Source organism: Apaloderma vittatum, unplaced genomic scaffold (genome assembly GCF_000703405.1).
Source record: "Apaloderma vittatum isolate BGI_N311 unplaced genomic scaffold, ASM70340v1 scaffold2806, whole genome shotgun sequence".
In the NCBI taxonomy this organism is placed as follows: Eukaryota; Metazoa; Chordata; class Aves; order Trogoniformes; family Trogonidae; genus Apaloderma; species Apaloderma vittatum.
The window spans coordinates 42,775-66,143 of record NW_009721035.1 but is presented as its reverse complement, the minus strand read 5'-3'; the positions used below and the strand labels follow the sequence as shown (position 1 = coordinate 66,143).

At 37.5% G+C, this 23,369-nt stretch overlaps 1 protein-coding gene across 1 annotated transcript in view; it reads left to right on the top strand.

Moving 5' to 3' along the window:
• The window catches only part of UBR3 (ubiquitin protein ligase E3 component n-recognin 3 (putative)), a gene marked incomplete at its 3' end in the record, with an annotated part of 75,907 nt that overhangs the window by 11,762 nt on the left and 40,776 nt on the right, over window positions 1-23,369 (top strand). Inside the window, exons 7-19 of the mRNA XM_009871203.1 lie at window positions 5,201-5,429; window positions 9,111-9,290; window positions 10,118-10,251; window positions 12,150-12,236; window positions 12,835-12,900; window positions 12,989-13,078; window positions 13,876-14,004; window positions 14,089-14,141; window positions 14,799-14,932; window positions 15,400-15,485; window positions 17,748-17,889; window positions 21,025-21,121; window positions 22,267-22,408. Of these exons, the coding sequence (XP_009869505.1) occupies window positions 5,201-5,429; window positions 9,111-9,290; window positions 10,118-10,251; window positions 12,150-12,236; window positions 12,835-12,900; window positions 12,989-13,078; window positions 13,876-14,004; window positions 14,089-14,141; window positions 14,799-14,932; window positions 15,400-15,485; window positions 17,748-17,889; window positions 21,025-21,121; window positions 22,267-22,408 (1,569 nt within the window). The remainder of the gene's footprint in view (window positions 1-5,200; window positions 5,430-9,110; window positions 9,291-10,117; window positions 10,252-12,149; window positions 12,237-12,834; window positions 12,901-12,988; window positions 13,079-13,875; window positions 14,005-14,088; window positions 14,142-14,798; window positions 14,933-15,399; window positions 15,486-17,747; window positions 17,890-21,024; window positions 21,122-22,266; window positions 22,409-23,369) is intronic.

Below are 23,369 nucleotides of genomic sequence, written 5' to 3'. Positions count from 1 at the left end.
TGATCTAAAAGTGTGTAGTATTTGAGGAGAGATGTGGACAAAACAAGCTGGATAATTCTGGAGCAGTAGTGTTAACTTTGTTCTTGTAGTTTATTTTTTCCCTTTTTGGCTGTCAGTCCATATTTGCATGTGTTGAATTTTGCTTTGTTTTATTTTACTTTGTAAATTGTTTTTTTAATCAGTTAAAAGATATGGATTAGCACTAAATGATTCTGTAGAGTGGTATGGCTGGCAAATAATTGCAGTGACTTCGTTCTCATTGCAACTATTGTAGCAAGCAGCGGTTTCTCAGTATAGGCCACTAAAGTGAGAGTGTTCTTGCTGCAGCTGTGCCCTAGGTGATTTTGGCAGCCTTCCAGCTGCTTCCTCACAGAGTTTTGCAGTTGTCCGTACCAAGTGTCTTCTGGTCTGGAGTCACGGAGACTGGATGTCATCTTCCTGTTTTAAATCTTGACGTGCAGCCAGGTTTGGTTGTTTGCTCTACTTTCCAATACCGAGTGTGCATAGCAGTCAGGCTTAACATTTTGCTCTGATCATGTCATACCTTTGAGCCATGCAAACATTTTGGACCTTCTCAATCCCTGCTGGGAGGCAAAGATCAAGACATCCTGACATCCAGGCATGCAGAATTCTTCAAAAATATCTGTTTATTTTGAGACAGCCCTGTATTTGTGCCCACTTCAAACCTTGCTATATCAAAACAAAGAATATGAAGATAACTTGCAAGGAAGAAAAAGATAAGGTATGGGCTTTCAGCAATACTCTGCTCATGTCAAGACAGCGTTTTGATTTGAGATACCAGCATAGATTCATCTTCATCTTGGATTCAGCTAATGCATAAGGAGACATAGGACTTCCTGACTGATGATCCCTTGCCATGAAGCCTGAATTCTTCTTGATATTTGGAGACCCACATGGACATCCGGTTCTCCTGATCCCTTGCCAGCTAAGCTCCCACCTGTAAAAACACCCAACTGCTGGCAGCATGTGGAGGAATCTGGTAAGTGTTGCTACGTTTAGCTTTTTACTATACTATATGATAACAGCAGCTTTTAATGATTGTGGGATCCTCTTTTATTTGACAAGCCACAGTCATCAATGGCTTTCTTCACTGTGTTTATAAACTTTCTTCGCTATGTACGAATGGAGACCACGGTATATTTGGGTTTTCTGTTGGCTGCCACCTTTACCTGGAAATAGTTCATTTTTTACCTACCAATACTGTATATTCAGATGAAAGACATATTTAAACATTCTTTTTTGTTGTTTTTTCACCAATTTTATATTGTGTTTGATTAAACAGTTAATTCCTATGTACAAACTATTACTAGCACAAATCCTAAGTGTTTAGAACGTGCATTTACTGTAGTTACTGTGATTGTCTAAAAGGTATTTTTCAGCAGTAGTGAAACTCAGAGCAGGAAATACGTCACACAGCAATACTAGAGAGGCAGTAACACTGTTTTTTTCCCAAGATACCTGTGCTTGGTTGGAAAACTATGTCGATGATGCGTGAATTTTAAACCCATCTGTGAGGATTCTGACTAATTTACAAGGAATGGCTCTCCCTTTTACATGTGTACAGACAGAACATAGTGTTTTGGGATGAATTAGAAAAATGTTTCATCTTCTAGGCTTCCATTTAGCTTTCATGAAGGAGAAGCTTGCTTGCTCTTTAGTCGGGTTGCATTCATGAACAGTAGGAACATACGCAGGGATAGAAACTGCTCCAAGTGATCTCTTTCTGCTACTTTCTACCAAACCCATCTACACCACATGTGCCATATATTAATTTCTTCTCTCTGCTATTGCACAGCTTGTCTTGATTCCTTATGAGGTGATTTAATTCATTAAATCAGCAGAATTCTGCTAGTTTGGTCTTCTGATAAACTGAGCAAGCTAGCCAGACAGAGAGCACAGAGCTGGCTGGCTGTGCACACTCCGAAATTGTTGAAATTTCTGTCCTCCAGCATAAATGTAGTAGAGCTGACTGAATCCACCGTGCCCTATGCAGCAGTCAGTGAGCCACCAGCAATCTGTGTTGCACAATTTTATTTTTAAATAGGAAAAAACCCTCCTCTTTTAGGATTTTCAGTGTGGAAAAGATGTGTTGAAAGGGGTGGGCTAAAACCCTGGGTTAGCTAGCTCTTTCTGCCTCCCCCCCCCCCTTTTCTGTATGAGAGAGACAGCAGGACAAACAGTGTGATCTTTGCCTTACAGGGTTTGTGCCTGAGGCATCCCTTCCAGCACTCTCTGACGTTTGAAACTTGGAAGACTTACAGTGAAGAGAAGAGAAGAGAAATTCACTGGAGCTTCCAAGAAATTAGAGATGTTATGATGTGGACAATGTTTGTGCAAGAGGAAAAGCAAAAGGCCAGAGGGATAGGACTGACCTTCATGTGACCAAGAAGAAGGCGGAGAATGGGTTGGCAATAAAGAGGAAGTTCATGGAAGAGTATAAATCATCCAAGAGCAGAGCCTTGCTGAAAACTCGAATACTAGAAGTAGAGAAATGAAAAAGCATCTGAGAATCAACAAAGAAAATTATCAAAAATGCTCTGCCTTACCAGGCATCTCCCATATTGAACGTTGAGGCAGTTATTATAGCAAGAGGACTTCACTAAGCCCCGGATATGCTGTTCTACAAATTCTGTAGAACAGTTTTTCTATTGGAAATTTATTTTTTTGGCACAGCTTTCACCTGGCAGAACTATCTTTTTCTTTGTATTGAAAACATAAGCATGGGAGATGCAAGTTCTAACTGAAACATGGGCTTGATGTTAGGCTCTTAAAAGTTCTTGTTGAGTGGTCACTAAGAGGAAAGACCAGATGAAGAAGAAAACCTTGGTTTGCATGGGCTAGGAATTTAGAAGCTGCACAAGTTTATAATGAGTAAGTCAGTGAAGGTAATTAAATATGCAGAAAACATATCTTTCTTAGAAAGTCACTTCTTGCAAATGGTTGGAAGCTGAGTAAGTATTTGGAAAAACGTGTTCTGTCTATATCTGCCTTCTTGCTCCATTTCATACTTTTCCTTAGTTGTGTGTACGGCTTTGGCCACTTGAAGACAGGACACTGAGCTAGGTTGACTGATTTGACCTGCTGTGGCTATTTTTATATACAGACTACAATTTACTCCAGTATTTCAGCATTTTAACTTCTGGAAATTAGTTTCTTCCTCTAAAAATTGGAATGGGTTGTATTTTTTTAACTTTCAAGTGAATGTAGGAGTAAAGCTGATGTTTTTAAGTATATTGCAGAATCTGTATTGATACAGTCTGTTAATAGCAAATCTATAATGCTTTCACAAATTCATTGTCATATATTGGTGAGGCACAAGAAGTTGAGATGTGTGCTGGTTTAAAAGTAATAAAAAAATCTAGAATTTGTCCTTAGAGAGGGACCATGTGCTTGCAATTGAATTGAGAGTGCGGTGTAAACCAAGTGAAATGTAGTTCCTACATCACAGAACCTGAGAATCTGATTTAAACATAATACAATATGAAGAAATAGTATATAAATAAGTTATAGCTTTTTTTTCTTGCTAGCAGCGTTTAATATACTACTTAAAATATCACAAGTGTCATTTATGTCTGAGGCTTCACATTAATAGTGCAAATGTCTTGATGTTTGTTGTATCATTGGCAGTGATTAAAGTTATATCAAGCTTTGATTTAAAGGACATTATATGATAGGTTGTTCTGTCCCAGAATGGTAAATTTTTTTAACTTTGTGCAAGTATTATGAGTACATTGTGCTGAAAACACTTTAGCTGAAAACAGTTACCATCGTGATGGGTGCTCTGTGTAGAAGACACTTTCACCTATTATACAGGTTTCCATCACTGTGAACCTGTTACAGGAAGGCAAGTGAAGCAGTGTTCTGGTGTTTCCTGCACTGACATCCCCACCCTGGTCCATTTTTTTACATTAGCAACTTTATTTTTGAGGATATTTGCTGGAAGAAGCAAGGTTTGTGCTCAACAGCAGCATTATGGCATTATGATACTTTTGGAAATATTTTCTAGATGAGAATAACATGGTAGTCCTATAATAAAAATACGGGAGCCTTGAGTCTGAGGCAGGTAAAATGAAATAGTGATTTATATACAGTCTGGTGAAAACAGAGCTGCCTGGGCATGGCTTTAAAATTTACAATGTTATGCTTATGAAACATTAATAATTCCAGAAGGAATAGACAGGGGATTTTAGACTTTGAGCTGAACATTTTCATCACTACCCAGCTCGTATTATCTATTCTTCTTGAGCCAAGGAAGTCCAGATGGTCTTAATTCAGAACTGAAAAGTAGTGAGCGAGCAGTGATTTCAAAGCTGGGGGATACGCACACACATACATGCAGAAGGTTGATTTACAGTGCACTTGGGGGCTGATGGAGTGGGACGAGACATTGTACTGAGATCTGTTTCTCTATGTATCGATACATTTAAATACTGATCTGGTTTAAAAATCACACCAAGCAGTTGTGTGAAGAACAACAAAGCTTGCTCATGACACCAAGGTCGTGGGTTCGATCCCCATTCAGTCCCCATGTGTTGCCTGATCTAGCTGAGAGGCGTCCCTGCCCATGACAGGGATGTTGGGTTAAATGATCTCTAAGGTCCCTTCCAGCCTAGGCCAGTCTATGATTCTGTGATTTAGGAGAAAGTGCTAAGGATTTATTAAAAAAATACAGGATGTTAGGATAGCAGGTGAAATACAGTGTTGAGGTGTCATCCTTGACATATGAATAAAAAACTTACTCCATGAGTAGACAAGTACAAGTGATAAGGCAGCTTTATTAGGCACTGCTAATATAATTATTCATAGCGTATAATTTTGGGGCATTAGTCCCTCGTTTAAGATATAAAAAATTTAGGATAAATTAATTATTAGAACTTTACTGCTTTCACAGGTGTATCAGAATGTATATTCCTTTTTCAACATTTATGTGGGGTTTTTTTTGTTGTTTTTTTTTGTTTGTTTTATGTGCAAGTATAGAATGAGAAGATTAGATTTGGGTATAAGGTAATAAAATTGGAGTTAGAAACTAGACATGGGGTAGTTAGACCATCAATTTTCATTTGTCATGACAACTGGTGTCTCCTAGGATATGTTGAATGTAGTTTTGTAAAGATAATGAAAGAAAGCTGTAATTTTTGTGTGGAGCTTGTTAACATCAAAATTTCTTTCTAATTTGCAGATTGCTTTTACCAAAACTTTTGTTCAGCATTATGCTTTTATTATGAAAACACTGAAGAAAAGCCATGAATCAGACACGATGTCTAACAGAATTGTGCATATCAGCGTTCAGTTGTTCAGCAATGAAGAACTAGCACGCCAAGTAACAGAGGAATGTCAGCTGCTGGATATTATGGTCACTGTTCTGTTATATATGATGGAAAGTTGCCTTATTAAAAGTGAATTGCAAGGTAGGTTAGTTGGTTGGTTTGCTTGCTTGTTTCTATGGATAATAAATTGATTATAGAGGAAACTTGATCTCCTTCTTTGTAGCCGTTCCGCTCCCTACTTACTTCTCAAAAATGCACAGGATCTAGCAATATATGACAGAGGCTGAGACTCCAAATTTCCTAAAAATGTAAAGGTATTTATCAAAAGGAATACTCGTGTTTTATCCTTTGGTTTGGTGTTTATATAGTTTATAATACAGAGTATTACCTTGCAAGAACCTTATTTGTTGGCGAAAGTGCATAAGCACTCTTTGTGAAGCTCATTTGAATGAGGAATCTTACATGCAAATTGAGACATTTATTAATTTAAAAAATGTTTTCAAAGTATTTCACAAGCTATTTGAAGTATTTAAAATTGTTTTAATTTTTCTTATCTGTGATTGCCTTAATATAAGTTGATATAATTAAAGGAGACCAGTTTAATACTTTGTAAATATAATCATTTGATCAAGCTTTTGGTTGTCAGAGTGGCAATTTGAACTAGTGTACACTTTATGAATTTCCTAGTGAAAACAGCTGTCCTATTTCTGCCCCCCTTGTTTTACCTGTTCTTACCTGAAAAAGGTGGCACAGTGAATTTTGCCGACTTCTGTTTTTCACACTTTCATGTAACTAACAGATCACAGCCCTCTCAGCCCTCTTTATTCTCATTTGAATTTGAAAAAGCTCTCTAGATGGACTGACTGCCAAATAAGTACCACTGACTTCTGCATGAAATTGTAATTTTTTTTGTTTGAAGTATCCTTTGTCTCTGAGTCTGGTCTGTGTATGGGCTAATACAGATTGACTGAAGTGGGAAATCCTCACTCCTCTAGCTGTCAAGAGTGCCCTTGATCAGGTGCATTTCAATATGAAAATCTTTTCTAATGCCCTACATAGATTGCTTTACAGCATTCAGAGACAAACCTTGGATATTTCTCTTTCACAGTTGCTATATCAAGTGAAGGTTTCTAGACAAATGTCAATAGCATTTCAGAGCACTTGTAAATCATTTTTGCTTGCTGCTGGTCAGTATGGGTTGTTGCTACCGTGGTGGTAAGGTTCTGTAATGGATCAGAATTGGCAGCTAAATAGAAAGAGGCTGCCACTGTGATTAGACATTCTCTGAAGAAACTTCCTGGTAATTAATTATCTAAGCTGGAACTGGTAATTTGAATATCACCAGATATATTTGAGATAGATCTGTGAGAAAAGATTTACCGCTGGAGCAGCTATCCCAAGACATGAAGTTACCTATTTCCTTTCCTCTGTGCCAGTGATCTCTCTTAGCTAAGACTCCATCGCAGAACCTGTTTGGTGCTATTCAACATTTTCCAACATTTCATCCTCACTGCTTTATATGTAAGGGGTTGGGCATACTGTAAATTGACAGAAAATTTTTAATAGAATCCTGTATTGGTTTTTTTCCCCTCTTATAGAATCGTTCGCCTTCTTTTACAGTTCTGTGGGCTTGTATCTTGCGTTTAGTTCAAGGTATCTCTTATGACATTGGAAACAGTGAGAAGTCTATTCGAAGTCTGTGCTGATGAGATATACTGAGAATTCTATTGTGCAGGTAGTGCAGACAAGTAGGTCGTTTAGTATCTGAATGAGAGTTTACAAATCCAGCCAAGGGATGGTGAAAACATTGGAGAGGAAGAAGGAGAACACGGAGCAGGAACTGTGTCTGCTAAGGCATGTTTAGTTTGCATTGCTTACAGATCCTAATTGTCGTTTGGACGGCTGACACCTGTTAAAAGTATACAGTTAGTGAAGGGTATTTGTGGATGCCCAGTGACAAACTGTGTGCCTGCAGCAGAGTTGACCTAGGACCTGTGTTGCTACCAACTTTGAAAGTGCTACTGGTTCAGTTTACCTCTCTCACACATGGTGTGAGAGGATGACCATGAGAAATATGGATGCAGATGATAAAACTGTCTGCCTAGGGAGATTTATGTACCTATGCTCTTAGAGAGTTTTTTCCTGTCTATCAGTACTTTCCTCCTACTGAAGTTTTCATGGGAGAAGAGTTTATACCCGAAGGAAAAAGTTTTCGTAATGGTTCAGCCTTTAAAAAAACCACACACCTCTTTGACTGACCTTATGTTAACCCTGGCTTATAGAGTACTCTGAATAAGAGGCAATGCCACTGCCAGTTTGAAGTAACTCTGGATTTGTCTAATCTATACTGGGGCAGAGAATCGGCGACGTAGAGCTATTGGCTTTTTGCACATCCTTCAGTGGGTTCAGACAGAGCCAGCTGAGGTGTTATCCTGTTCTTGCATAGGTGCTGTGAGCTCATGGGAACCAGGCAGCTGAGCAGCAAGACCTTGTTTCCTTTTTTTGCAGATGTGCCAGATAACAAGACAGAAATTAAAGAGTATTTAATCAACTGTGGCAGAGTAGTTTGACAGGCTCCACAGAACACTTCAGGTTTCCTGTTTCTTCCAGTGCTTCGGTGTAATATATATAGGAGTGAGTCTTAAGAACTGGAGATTACCTTAGGGTAGCAAGGAGGTATCTGGTGCTATCTGGTCGTAGTTCTGTGCACCTCAAGCAGCATATTTTAAGGATGGAATCTGATTAATTTTTCTGAGTATGCTGTGTGCTTGGGAAGTAAAACTTGTCAAGAACATAATATTGTATGACTTTTAAGTTAAAAACCTGTTGACATAACAGGTAAGAGTAATTTTTTTCCCTCCTATCAATAAACAAAGAAAAGAAACAACCAGAGTAAAAAGAAGTATTTTCTTCAGGAGTTAAAACAAGTGAGAGGAAAACAGCTTACATGTATACCAAAGGAAACCAGATACAGATGTGCCTCATCAGCCAGAGACTGGAGTCTCTTAGTAACGGTGTCCTTTGTAGCTGTGGCTCTTATGATCCTTTCACTGTGTAAAGGGTGACTACAAGGGTCCTTCAGTGCAGTTGAACTGGACAAGAGTCATCTCCAAGCTGATTATCAGATGCAAGATTTTCTTTCTTGTGTTCACTTGAAATAGAACAGCGACTGACAGATGGGTGTTGAAAGTTATTTCCCTTGAATGGTGTATCCAGGACCAGTTATGCTTCCCTTCTGGCCTTCCCAGGGGTCCCTCCTATGAAAAGCAAATAAAGAGATCTATATGACGGCTGTAGACTGTGTACTTCTGTGATTTGGGGAGGAGACTTCTCCTCCCTCACCGCCCTAATTTCAGGAAGACTGTCCTCAGACTCAACATGCCATTCTAGGTTTTGATCACCAGATTCCTCTTGGCATGCTCTAAGGTGGCTTGCTTGCAGAAATTGTATCAAATTCGTAATCTATTTTGAATATTCATAATAGAAATTGTATTGCTTGGTCTTTTTATACTTCTTGAGAGTATTGAAAAAGGGCATAGCTGAGATGGTTTTACTAATGCACTGCTTTTCAAAGATTGTGATACTGTTCAAAGTATCTCCTACTGAGGGCGATCTGTGTCGATGAGTCCCTGATGAGTAAACAGCCTCATATATCATAATATAACCTTTTTTTTCTTCTGCATTTTTCACTCTTTTGTGTGATCTCAACATTACAGTAAATCTTAATTTTTATTTTTGCTTCATCTTCTAACTTTATTTAAAAATTACAACAAGAAAGAAGAAAAAGTATTGCTTTTTTTCTTTTTTCCTTTTTAAATCTAGATGAAGAAAATAGTTTACATGTTGTGGTGAATTGTGGGGAAGCACTACTGAAGAATAATACTTACTGGCCCCTGGTTAGTGATTTTATAAACATACTTTCACACCAAAGTGTGGCAAAGAAATTTTTGGAAGATCATGGTCTTTTGGTAACATGGATGAATTTTGTATCATTCTTTCAAGGTATGTCATGTTTATAATCAGTACTAATCGAAGGATGTTAAGACAGCTTAATGTTTCAGTAGTAAAATCCTTCATTGCTGTATGTAAATATTTAATTCATTAGTATTCTCAGAAGTCTGTATTCCAGGAAGTGAACAGTATATTCTAGAAAACAGAGAGATTTGAAAATGGCTTAATGGATCTCTGTCTTGTGTGGACTAGTTAAAGAGCAATTGTGTCATGCTTGACTGAGACTCCTGATGCCAGAATTCTCAAGTTGTGCTTAAAATACAAATCATAACTTGTGCTAGAAGTGTTTTACTGATGAAGTTCTAAATCTAAATACTGGGTAAATCAATCTGGTAAATCTGGATCATTTTCTAAGTGTTACCATGAAGAAAATTCATATTATTTATGAAAAGATTCAGTACTGATAAATATTCTGCCCAGAAGGAGCACCAGATAGTTTGTGTTGTAATGTTCTCATTGACTAAGTGTGCTTCCAAGTAGAAGGACTGATGTCTGTGTTAATGTCACCTGAACCGCAAGGTCTGCAGTTAGTAGCCCGTGGAGGCTTGGACTAGGTGACCTTTAAAGGTCCCTTCCAACCCAAAGCATTCTATGACTCTGTGAATTTAGAGCTATTGTTCTCTTCTTGTCTATTTCTGTTCAAACTTTGGAGGTTATTCACATATTTTATCTACTAATCTGCTGCTAGATAAGATAGATTGGGAGACTTCCTGTTTTTTTGTCTTAATAGGTGTGTGAATTCACAGCACTAAAAATACTGCATTCCAGTTAGCCCTAGTTAAATATTTGGTTGTATAACTCTGCTTAAATCTTTGAAGGTATGAATTTAAATAAACGCGAATTAAATGAGCATGTGGAGTTTGAATCACAGACATACTATGCTGCCTTTGCTGCTGAGCTGGAAGCCTGTGCCCAGCCGATGTGGGGTCTTCTGTCACACTGCAAAGTTAGGGTAAGACGAGTGTCGTTTCCCTGTTGTTATTCTTGGTTTTATTTATGATTTTTTTGAGAGTTCTTAAATCTAAAAGGTCCATCCGGTTTGTGTTTGAAAATACTTGGGTTTTGCTGATATATCAAACGGTGATTAACTTGGATTCTGTGTATAGTGAGTATAATTACTTGTACCTAATTTACTGTCTCCAGAACTGGGACTAAAAGTTTGAGATATGTACAGTCATTCCATATGACTCTACATATGGAATAAGTTCTAATTCGATGAAGAACTTGATAAATGTCTCTGAGTCATTCTGCCTTTGTTCAGTGGGAAGAAAGACACATAAATTGTCCCTAATGTGATTATAATGTTGATGATGTATGCAAATAGCCACTTTGTTATGATGGAGGGTGCAGTAATTGATGGGTTTGTGTTGTTCTGCTGACAGCCTGAGGTGAAAGCCTCTGAGGTTCTGACATCTCATGGTCTCCTCATTAGACCAAAGAGTTGTTACTGTTTGCTAGACTGCAAATTATATTAAGTTATAGTAAAAATGAATCCATCAGCCTAGAGGAATACTTAACATGTGAAAAAACCCTTTTTATTGGTTATTTTTTATTAAATAAATACTCATCTTTGAAATCAGTTTATTCAGATACTTTATAGCGTCCATGAGGCAGTAATACCTGTGTTGAACTGTGCACTGAAAAAATATACGTGAGTGTACCATGCCATTTTAAACCAGTTTAAATCAGGCAGTTGCAAGAGCCTTTCCATGATGTAAGTTGTACTGATAATCATGAGTATTTCAGTTTGAGTCTGATTTTTGAAAACTGAATTACAACTTCTGGCTTTTTGAAGTATTCCCTTCTTTTTAGCTTAGGGATGGGAAGATCTGCCTTTTGTTTCAGGCCTGTGGGCAAGTCAGTCATGTTTACAGCCCCGTGTTTGAGCCCTTTGGTCGTTCTCAGGAAATCTGAAAGCTCAACTGTTGTACTTGTTCAGTGAAACCTGATGGGTGGGAAGAGATTCCAGCCATCTCGCGTCCCAGGGGAGCGGGAGAGCCGGCTGAGGCTGAGCGTGGCCACCATGGAAGGTGGAGGAGCAGGATGGGAGTGTGGCTCTTCTGCTTCCTGAGGAGAAAAGGTGTTTGGCTGAGCCAGTCGGCACTTGCACCGCCGCTGGCTGGCTAAACCGCCGCTGGCTTCTGCGTGAGAAGCGTGTCATAGATCTCCGAAGAGCGTGAGTCTGTGCTTAGGGGGAAGGGAAGATTAAAGGAGAAGTCAGTTAAGGAAATAAACCTTTGCAAGTTCTGCCGATCACAGAGCAATTTAGTTTAACTCCCCTCCTGCTTTCCTTTCTTGCACATCACTCCTTTGCTCCTGGAGGGCAATGTACAGCTATAATCTTGAAATACGTGATTTAATTTGAGATATACTATAATTTTGGGGCATTGTTATAGAGTTATATCAAACAATCATAAAAAGGTTTGCTTATTGTTAAAATCTATGCAGTACTGCGTTATTATTGCATTTCAGGTGCACTGTGTTAGCCAACTGTGAGGACCTTTCAGTAGATAAAACAGGACATTAGCTATTCCTTTTGGTTGCATGGATAGACTTTTTTTTTATGCTTGCATTTCTAAATTTTTGGTAAAAATAAATGGCTAAGTTAAACAACAGTAGGTACTAGGACCAGGTGACCATTCTGAAGGTGCCTTAATTCTTAGCATTTAAATGGTCATCCTTTAGAATAACAATGAAACCATGCTAATACTTACTCATTTCTATATCCTGAGGACATAAATTATGTACTGTAAAAATATTCTTGAAATAATTATGTTTATTTGCAGGAGGAAAACAGTGATACTTAAAACTGTTTGGGCTCATGCAGTACACTGGTTTCTCTTCCTGCAGGAAACACAGGAATACACACGAAATGTTGTCAGGTACTGCCTTGAGGCACTTCAGGACTGGTTTGATGCTATCAACTTTGTAGATGAGGTAAGTATCCTTAGTGAATTTAAGCAAAGTACTATGAAAATCTAATTAAACTTAAAAGGTGATACAGTTTCTCCGCTTCACTCCCCCGCCTTAAATTAAATCATCCTTCTTGCTACTGATTGAAAAAAGATAGCCTTGCTCTTAATAGTTGTGGTGGCACGTCCTAGGTTCCTTTATTTGTAGAGTCTTGGTGATTTAGGTTTGCTTGCACAAGCTTAAGCTACGTGAATCTTGAAAGCAGTGCCACTGAGGGGCTGCTGTTGTGCTGAGCGAGGAGCTGAAGCAATAGCAAAACAGAAATCCTCTTCTGGTATGGCAGTGGGCAGCAGCTTTGCCAGCTTAGCAGGCAATGCTCTCAATCAGTTTGGAGTGTCATTAGCTACTGGGGGCTTAGTGAGAGATTACCTACAGCTGTCTGAATAAGGGAGATTTCTGAATCAGAAAGTGCAAGGGAATGAAGCAGTACTAAGTGAGTAGAAAGTAAGTCCATCAAATGAAGACATGAAAGATAACTGTTCTTGGTGATTGTGATAAAGACATTTGCAGGTGTTTGGTTTTTTTAATATATGATATTAAAATATCTTTATTTTACTTTCAGCCAGCCCCTAACCAAGTTACTTTTCATTTGCCACTGCACCGTTACTTTGCCATGTTTTTAAGTAAGGTAAGCATATGTTTTAGTCGCATAGAAGATGGAAATTGCCTGTAGAGTGTGATTGTTCAGAACAGTTTGTGCTTGCTTTTGTTTCTAGGCTGTCAAATGCCAAGAACTAGATCTGGATACTATCTTGCCAGATCAGGAGATGCTGATGAAATTAATGATTCACCCACTTCAGATTCAGGTACGGGCAGACTTCTGGCTTTGATGCCGATGCAGTTACTGTCTGATTCTTTTAACCCCAGTCATTTAAATATATTTAGAAGTACTTAAGAAGGGGGTATTATGTCTTAATTGTGAAATATCAAAATGAGCAATATGTGACAATAAGAACCAGAACATACTGAGTAGTTAGGATAAATTTTTTTTTTCTTCCTGTTTCAAAAATTAAGTACATGGCATTAATTATCCTACTCTGAGAAGTACAACATAATATTCATTATAGCACTTTCAAAAGGATAGGAAGTGCCAACTCTTTGAAAACAGAGTTGTGTGTTTATGGAATATGTGGCAGTGGAGCCAAGTTGAGAATCTGAATCTGAAAATTTTATATTTTAAATTAAGAAGGAATGCAAGAATGGATGCACCCTGCAACATTGTTTTAATTTACAAATTTGTATTTCTTTGTATGTAGGTGGTAGTGAGCAGTATTTGTAATCACTGCTTTTATACCTAAATTCTTTTTAGTTGAGAGGAGTCTTTGGAGTACTTTTCAAGATTTTAATAAGTAAATGCATAAATAAATCACTTAATTGGCTTTGGTGACTTTCATTTTTTAAAATATGCTCTCATATGGAAGTATGGTATCTGTTTCATAAACTTGCAGTTTTTATCCCCAGAAGAATTAGTAAAAAGTAGTATATACTTTCATTTAAAAGCATAGTGTGTATATCTGTATGTGGGTGATAATATATTGATTATCTGCTGTCTTTGAACTGAATATTCATGAAATGCTTGTAACTTCTTATTTTCTGTGAACAGGCAAGTCTTTCTGAAATTCACAGCAACATGTGGGTTAGAAACGGTCTACAAATTAAAGGACAGGCCATGACTTACGTGCAGTCTCATTTTTGCAATTCAATGATTGATCCTGACATTTATCTGCTGCAAGTAAGTTGGGTTTTCTGTAAAGCCAAGCCAATGCTTGTTTACAAACAAACTGCTGAATAAAATGAATTTATTCTTTTTCCACAGGTCTGTGCCTCTAGGCTGGACCCAGATTATTTTATTTCATCTGTTTTCGAAAGGTAGGGTGAAAAGATGAATGCTGTTGTTGAATGGTGTGGTAGCTGTTGACAAATTTATGCCATGGGAGAAAATAAAGTGCAGATCTGATACACATCTTCAGTGGTACAACTCTGCCTAAACAAAACTAACACTTACCTAAGAGCTCTACCGAAAGTATCCCAGGATACATCCTTGATTTTATACAGGAATGGCTTTTGATTTATAGTGCAGTAGTGAAGCTTCAGAGATCTGTTTTCTGAGAATCTTCAGAATTTAGGTTTAACAGATGTTCGTATGCAAGCTTTCAGGATATGCTAGACTAAAGAAGTAGATAAATACAGCTGCAATAGTAAGAGATGCAGAAAGGATGTCTGCTTTTCTGGTTAGAATAAAATCAGGGTTTGAAACCACATTAATTGGCATTAGCCAATTTACATTCATAAATAAAAGGTGTTTTCAAGTGGGTAATATCAGCATGGCATATTCTAAAGATGATTAAATAAAAATATAGATTTTAAAATAAGGCTTTCTTGTATGTTTGCATATATTATTGTGTTATATGCATTTAATTTTGTATTCATTCTGGGTTGTTGTGAATGATATACTGAGTTTATTAGTACACTTCACATTGGTGCTTTAATGTTGGACAATGATGTTTCTGACTTTTTGCTGTGCAGATTTAAGGTGGTAGATCTGTTAACGATGGCATCACAGCATCAAAATACAGTTCTTGATTCAGAGCATGAAAGATCCATGTTGGAAGGAGCCTTAACATTTTTGGTCCTTCTGTTAAGTCTTCGTTTACATTTAGGTAAGAATCACTGCTTTAGGAATGCTCGTATGTCAATAACATGCCTGTTCATCTATATTCAACATTTAATAGCTACCATAATGCTGATTAGCCATATAGTAGCTTAAAACATTCAACATTTGGTTTTCATTTTTGCCAGTTACTGAATTTTAATCTCTTAGAAATAGACATAACATATAGAAATGGAGAAAAGTGCATTTAATGGAAGTGGGTGACTTGTGTGTGTGATCACATGAAAATTCTGTATCTTCTTCAGAAGGACACCAGTTTTCATTTATATCTGTCTTTTCTGACTGAGGTTGTGTCTCTTGTAATGCTTGCCACCTACCCCTTTTTGCTGTATTTTTATAGCACTATGTCATTATTTAATGTTTATATCAAGTTTAACTTGAGTTTAATGACAAAGATGTGCTAAATGTGTGTTTAAATGTGCTATTTTCATGGCTTTTTAAATTTTCTTGTTCTAGGAATGACAGATGATGAGATCCTCAGAGCAGAGATGGTAGCCCAGCTCTGTATGAATGACAGGACACACAGTTCATTATTAGATCTCATATCCTTGCAATGTATTAACTAATGTGCATGAATGAGAATAACAGTTACCTGGATAGTAGTCGGAATTTGGAACTTGAACAACGTATTTTCGGCTTACATATTTATAAAATATCACGTAAATGTGTGTTTGCATATACTTATCAGAAAAGATATTTGCTCCAGCTTTGGTTTTTCTTAGAAAATCATGGGATCATAGAATGGCTGGAAGGGCCCTTAAAGATTGTCTAGTTCCAAACCCCCCTGCCATGGGCAGGGACACCTCCCACTAGACCAGGTTGCTTAATGCCTCATCCAGCCTGGCCTTGAACACTTCTGGGGATGAGGCATCCACAGCTTCTCTGGGCAACCTGTTCCAGTGCCTCACCACCCTCATGGTAAAAAACTTCTTCCGAATCTAAATCTACCCTGCTGTAGTTTAAAACCATTGCACTTGTCCTATCACTGCACACCCTGATAAGAAGTCCCTCTCCAGCTTTCCTGTAGGCCCCCTTCAGGTCCAGGAAGGCTGCTATAAGGTTTCCTTGGAGCCTTCTCCAAACTCCCTCAGCCTGTCCTCATAGAATAGGTTCTCCAGCCCTCTGATCATTTCTGTGGCCCTCCTCTGGGCTCACTCCAACAGATTGATGTCTTTCTTGTGATGGGGGCTCCAGAGCTGGACGCACTATTCCAGGTGGGGTCTCACAAGAGCAGAATTGGGGCAGAATCACCTCCCTTTACCTGCTGGCAACGCATGTTCTGATGCAGCCAGGACACGGCTAGCTTTTTGGACTACCAGCACACAGTGCTGGCTCATGTTACGTGCATTATCAGCCTGCACTCCCACGTCCTTCACTGCAGGGCTGCTCTCAATCCATTTGTCTCCCAGCCTGTGTTTATGCTTGGGATTGCCCTGCAGGACTTTATACTTGGCCTTGTTGAACTTCAGGAGGTTGGCCTGGGCCCACCCCTTCAGCCTGTCAAGGTCCCTTTGGATGGCATCCCTTCCCTCCAGCGTGTCCAGTGCGCCACGCAGCTTGATGTTGTCAGCAATCTTGCTGAGGATGCACTCGATCCCGCTGTCCGTGTCACCATTTGTAATGATTTTCATTTAGTTTTGATACAAAATGCCAAACTGCTCTTTTTATTCCTTGTTTTTAACACTACAGAAATCTTTTCGGTGTAAGGTCAGAAGTCTGTCACACTGTAGAAAGTTTAGCCAGGCATCACCTTTATCTGGTTTTGAGCCTTTAATGATTGCTAATTTTATGCCAGTATAAAAAGAAGGCACTCTACCTATGCTGGCTTTTGGTATCAGTAGCTGAAAATGCAAATAATATCAGTTCTCAATGCTGCTTTGAAATTAGAGTGAAATGTGTGTATTATGCGGGGAAGTGTTTTAGCTGAAGAACAGCAAACTGTAGGAAGTCTTGCTGTGCAGGGATATGATTCATGTCCCCAAACTGCGGAATGCCAATACGCAGGTTTTAGTGCTATCGGTGTAGTAGGCTGTGTAGCAAATAGCTTGTGGTGATTGCCCAAAAGAGCTTGTGATCCAGGGATACAGACGTTGAGTGTGAATATGAGGAATTTACAAAGTTAGGAAAGGAGGAGATTGGGTGTTAAAATATGGAATAAGAATTATTAATCACTACAATACAGTAACTCAGTCACTTAAATATGTAAATTAAGTGAATGACTTAAATCAATTCACTTAAGTGAATCACTTTAGTATGTAAAATAAGTGAATCATTTATACAAGCAATCATTTAACACTAAGGAGAACTTTCCTTGTTTGTAATTGCTACTTGTGATGTGGAGTAATGTCAATAAGTCACTTAAGTACGAAAAATGAGAAATAGCCAGTCCAAGATGGAGAATGACTGACTCTGTCTATGGATCCCAAGCTATTTACTTGCTTTTTCTGCACTTAGCTGCAAATGCAAAATATTCTTGCTGTGAAGAGAACCGAACTGTTAGTAAATAAAGGCAAGTACAAAACCTTATATACACCAGATAGTAGATTTTATTTCTCGTTTAGTAGTTACCTCTGGTGCCAAACATGTAGCAGTCGGCTTGTTTAAAAAGTCCTGGCCAGGAGGCTTTGGTTCACTTCAGTGATAGTTCCTGTTGTGTAGCAGCTGGAGCATACAGACCTCTTGTGGTAAACACAGAGCACTGCCGGCGTGCGGCCCCTCGAACGGGTGACTGAAATGTCGAGAGGGAAGTGAAATGCTGTGTCCTGCAACCAAGTTAACTTTGCCTTCCTTAACACAAACATTACATTCCAGAAAACCCCAATCCTAAAAGTGGTATTATTCCAGGAAGCTTAAGCTTTGAATCAGTCTTGTCAGCAGTTGCTGATTTTAAAGCTCCTGTTTTTGAACCTGGAGGTTCCATGCAACAAGGAATGTATACACCTAAAGGTACGGTAATCGGTGGTAAGATGCTTAACCAGAGGGTTTTTCCTTTAAATAACAAAAAACAACCTACCAGCCAATAGTAAGCCACCTCCAAGACACAGAAAAAACAAAGCTAAAACCACCACCACCAAACCCCACAAAACTTGTTTGACTTTTTCATTATTGGCTATTGCTTATATTTAAGAGCATTGCTAAAGACTCTTAATAGTCTTTAATAAATTATTTTGATCTAGAGTGAAAATGAGCTTCTCTTATCCTCAGAAAGGAAGAGAAAAATGGGGAACTGAAAAAGTGTTGTTTGACTCATCTGCATACTTAATTCATGTGATTTAAAAAAAATGTGATGTACATTCAGTAGCGTTTAGAACTTTTTGCACTAGTGAGGTGTCAGTTGTGGAGATGTTTTCTTATATCTTCTTCGTATTTTGATTACTAAAGATATCATAGTACATAATTCTTTTATACTGCTTATCTATCTTAGTAGCCTGTAATATTTTCCCAGTCAGTAGTGAGGGTCTAGAAAAGCATTCAGACTGGACTGCTTATAGAATATTGTTCTATAATTCTTGAATGCGTACAGTGCAAAAATGACAAGCTGCTTCTCCTAACCAGCCTGTCATCTAAAATGGACTCAGCATAGCTTAGTATATCAAAGGAGAGGAAGAATTTAAGAACTTAGTGTTCAGTTACTGTTTCCTGTCACTGAGCAGATAAGCCTGTTGGAATCTGAAATGCTCCATGTGCTCTGGTTGTGCTTCAGCTCATGGCAAAGCTGAAGAGGGATTAACTCCTTCTTCCCCTGCCTGTCTCCTTTGAGAACTCTCAGGGTTGGGGTCTGACAATTTTGAAACTTTGGTTTGTAGGCTGGGTTCCTCAGTGGATTTTTGTTGTTATTTATATAGGAACTAATACTGTACTAACTTGTTTGCCCGCTTTTGTACTGGGACACTGCTGAGTCAGTGAAGCTCTTACTTTTATTCAAATTAAAGATCAGTGAAGTCATTTTGTGAAACGGAAGTTTCGGGAATTGATACATTCTGCCTCCTGCATGTGTGATTAGGCAGCTTAATACCTAAAATAACTTAATTCATATATTACTTAATTTGTGTTTCATTGTATCTTGTCGGGTTTCTGGAGCTTGTGACATGCTGGTCTTTTTCATAACACTGGAGGAAAAAAAAGATAGTTTATGGTATTTTTAAATTATAACACTGTGTATTTAGGGAATATGATGCTAGATTATAGTGTTTGGGGTTTTTTTGGTGTTTGGTTTTTGTGGTTTTTTAAACATAATTTGCATTTGGAATAAATTATCTTAAAGATTTTTTTAATCTCATCTCTACTAGTACTGAAGTAACCTATATCAGTACTGAAGTAAGTTGTAACATGCAGAATCCCTTTTTCTTAAAGTAATAAAAAAACTCAAAGAGCTTCTGCAGGAATAAGAGCCAGCATATTTTTTTTGTGTACCATAGCATTTTAACTGTTTACAGTCTTTGTAAGACTATATAGGTTTCAAAGAATAGTGATATTCCAGTCACTTTTAAGAATTGCAGTTCATGGCTTGTCACAGTTTAAACAAGTCACATTGAGATCATTCCCCCTAATCACTTGTTTCCCTAAATTTAGAGGGGGAAAAAAAAATCTACTTTATGACCACTTTGCTTCCATTAATTATCAGTTAAAAAAATAACCAAACCAACTTCCAAAAGCAGGCCATAGTTCTTCCTGTTCTCCGTGGATTTGTGTGCTGGAGAGGAGCTCTGTGTGCATTTCTGATATTCCCCATATGGCTCCCTCACTTAGTCCTTTTTCCTCATTGTGCATTAGCAGCACAGACAAGCTTGGTCTGTGTTTCAGACTGCAGTTGTAAACTCTGCCCAGAAAAAGTGGATTTTTTGCAAGGTAATTTTGATCATATTTCATACATAATGGAAACTGATCTAAGTGTTCTCCCTCAGCAGCATATGAGGGTATCTGTAGAACTGTTACCATCAGCAAGGGCTCATAGGAGTGTAGCCCACTTGTCTTTCTGCCCAGAGGAATTTAATCTCAAAAGCCTGGTAAACCTGCCGACTTTTGCCTGTGAAAACTTTAAAGAATGTTTTAAGTGCTTCTGTTGTGTTAAGCCTGCTGGTGGAGCTAAAATTCTGTGTCCACTGGGTTTCTGCTTCCTTCTGTGGGGTCACTGATTTTTGCCTTCATACTGCTGTGTTGGGAGAGCTGAACGGTTCCAAACAATTAATAGAATGAGCATCTTCATTTGGCTTTAAGGCGGAAGCTTAGGTTTGTTTTTTAATAGCTTTTAAATAAAAAAATAAAGTAGCAGTTAAATGTATTTATAATCTGTTTAGAATTTTTTTTCTGAGATTGCTCTGACAAGCTACTATGGATGTTACTTTAGAGCTACTACATTAAACAGAGATAAGTAAGATTTTATGCCAAAATAATGCATTAGTTATAACACAAGGGCATGTTTGTGAAGGATTGATTGCAAATAATATTTGATAAGAAGCTTGGCTGTTTTTGAGACTTAACAAAAAATTGCGTTGTAGTCATTTGGCTCACTGCACTTGGTTAAATATCACCTACCTGCTAACTGCTTTACACTCTTCCAATTTTCAAGTAATCTTTTGCTTATCAAGTATCAAGTGGAAATAAACCTTTTTTACATGTACTCAGAAATTAAAAAGAGCAAAACAAGATGCATAAGGAAAAGGTGGTTTTGAGGATGCCTTCATATGCCTACAACTGGATAAATACATTTCCTTCAGCATGTGTTACAACTGCTATTTTACCAGAAACATGTATCTTTTTCTTTGTATTTTTTATCCCACATTGTAAATTATTATGTAACAGAAAAGAAAGCCAGAAGACACTAAAATAAAGCTTATTAATGGAAAAGATCTATTGCCTTAAAAGATTAATACTTTTGGTGAAATTTTGATATCTGGGTAAATACTAGTATTTATTAGTTTAGTAAGTATTATTAGTAAGAATTAGTAAAAAATACTGTACTTTGCTGCAAAAAATATGGAATAGAAAATCGCATAATTAAAACTAGTTAAGAAGAGAATCTAGAATAAGTTGTGAGGTCTTTAAAGAGAATTTTAACATGCGACTTCTTTTAAACAACAGCTGAAGTTTGGGATAAGGAGTTTGACCCTGTCATGGTAATACTTCGAACGGTTTACCGTAGAGATGTGCAGTCTGCAATGGACAGATACACAGCATTGTAAGTTAAATAATTTTTAGAAATATAATGTTGTATTGTTGCTCATTGCACAGTATTTTTCTTCTTTTCACTGTCTGGTGCAACAGACAAAGTAGTAGTGAATGTGATCACAAATAAAATACTTAACCAAAAGTTAATGTTTAAAGATCAGTTACAAAGCAACGTTATCTATTTTTATTTTACATTTAGGTATGTGAAGCGCTATATTGCAGTGTTTTGTGTTTTGAAATTATATTGAAGACAGTGTGGTTTTTTTCTATATATTCACCCATGACAGAAACCATGGGTGAATTAAATTATGCTTTAAACACAGGAGAAAGAAGACTTAAGGCAGTCTTTAAAGTTCTAAGAAACAAGATGATTTGGTCTGAATTCTGTCCCTTAACATTCCATCTCTTAGGGCTTCTTACCCTTACAGCTTCCTATTTCAGCTAATTTGGTTGCCTTTTATTTCACACCTTGGGAGTAAAAGTCAAGTTTAAAAAAACCCTTGTAATAAACTTGGTGAAATAATCCTCTACTCCTGTCCTCATACCATTAAGTTAAAAGTATCATCATAAATGTATACTCTAAGTTATTTTGAGCAAAGAGGTATTCTGGTAAATAATCGCATTGTCTACTGCACTGGATTCCAGCTTGTGATTAGAAATGTGAGTTCATGTTGAATTTAACACTTAATTTTTAAGTTCATAGATGGGATAGAAATTGTACTGTCAACTATAGCTAGTTAGGTCTAGCTTTTCCTGCTGTTGCCTGTAATACGTTCCTACAGATGTGAGATTTCTGTGTCGGATGACTGAGTAACATGGACTTGGGTGAAAAGTTTTCCATCTCATCTATGTGCATCTTAGAATGAAATTGGAATTTTTGAATTCATAGCTTATATTCATAGCAGTAATTAAAAATGCATTGAATTTTATAAATAAAGATCATTTAAATCAGTGGTAATCCACAGAAAAATAAGAATAGATTTACTTTGTGTATAAATTCCAATTTTTTGAATGCTGCTTAAATAAATCACATGGCTTAGAATGCTCATTAAATTTAAAGTGATATAAAAAGAAGGATGCAGAATAATTATCTGTAACGGTGGCTATTGTCTACATTATTACAGTGTTTAACGTAAGTGTCATTTGTTTCAACAGTTTAAAGCAAAGTGGTAAATTCCCTGGGAACCCATGGCCTCCTTATAAGAAGAGAACACAACTACACCCCAGTTACAAAGGTCTCATAAAGCTTTTGCACTGTAAAACCCTGCACATCGTGCTGTTCACGCTTCTTTACAAGGTACAATCATAATTCTCATTCAGTCCAGAATTTTACTTCCACTTTTTAGAACAGGAGTTTAGAAGCATGACTTTTTTAATAGATTATTTAGTCAGGTTCAAATTTATATAATGTTTTTTATTTGTTTTCTAAATCTAGTATGAAGGTGTTATTTTGTGTATGATTACTTCATATATGTGTACACTAAGTCAGGTACCCAATTCAGAGTTGCCATTTGAATTGTTCTGTCACGGTTTTGGGGAGCACGGTGGTGTGAGTGGGTTCCTTTGGCGCCCACCGCAGAGTTTTAAGGCGTCAGCAGCCTGTTCAAATGTATCGAACCTTGATGGCTTTAAATTGCCAATGGCAAATATGTCTCATAACTGCAGTTGGTCTAACATCACTTCCCAGATATGCTCTGGCTTTTGATGATACAGCAATTGTTTTTCAGGACTAATTGGTGCCTTTTGATAGTTGTCTGCCCTTTTTAAGCAAAGTGCATCCTTTTTGAAGAGTGTTTTCATCAGAAAATGGGGCTTTGAATCTGTTTTTATACTTGGAAAGTGCTTTCAAAGCAGTGTGCTGCAGAGGCAGATGAGAGACTATGAAAAGTGGTTTGACTGAGTGGTGCTTTTCCTGGGCAGGTTTGCCCTCTGGGCACTCTTAAGTGCTCCCAGCTCACCTAGAGCTTGTTTTGTTTCACTGTTAAACTTCTGTTGAATAGAAAATGTCTGTTGTTAAATATAGTTGTAACTTTGTGATATTCACAAAGAGCTGTGCTTTTTCCCATGGCGTTGTTTCAGCTGATTTCTTTCTCTAATGAATTGTCATATAAGTTGCCAGTAAATCTTTAAGATGAATGAAGACTTAAGATTTTTACCTCAATTCATTCAATAGATTTCACCTTTATGACAGAAAAGGACTTTTTCTTGAAAGCTTCATGTTGTTTACACATTGATGACTTCAATAAACCACAAGTTTT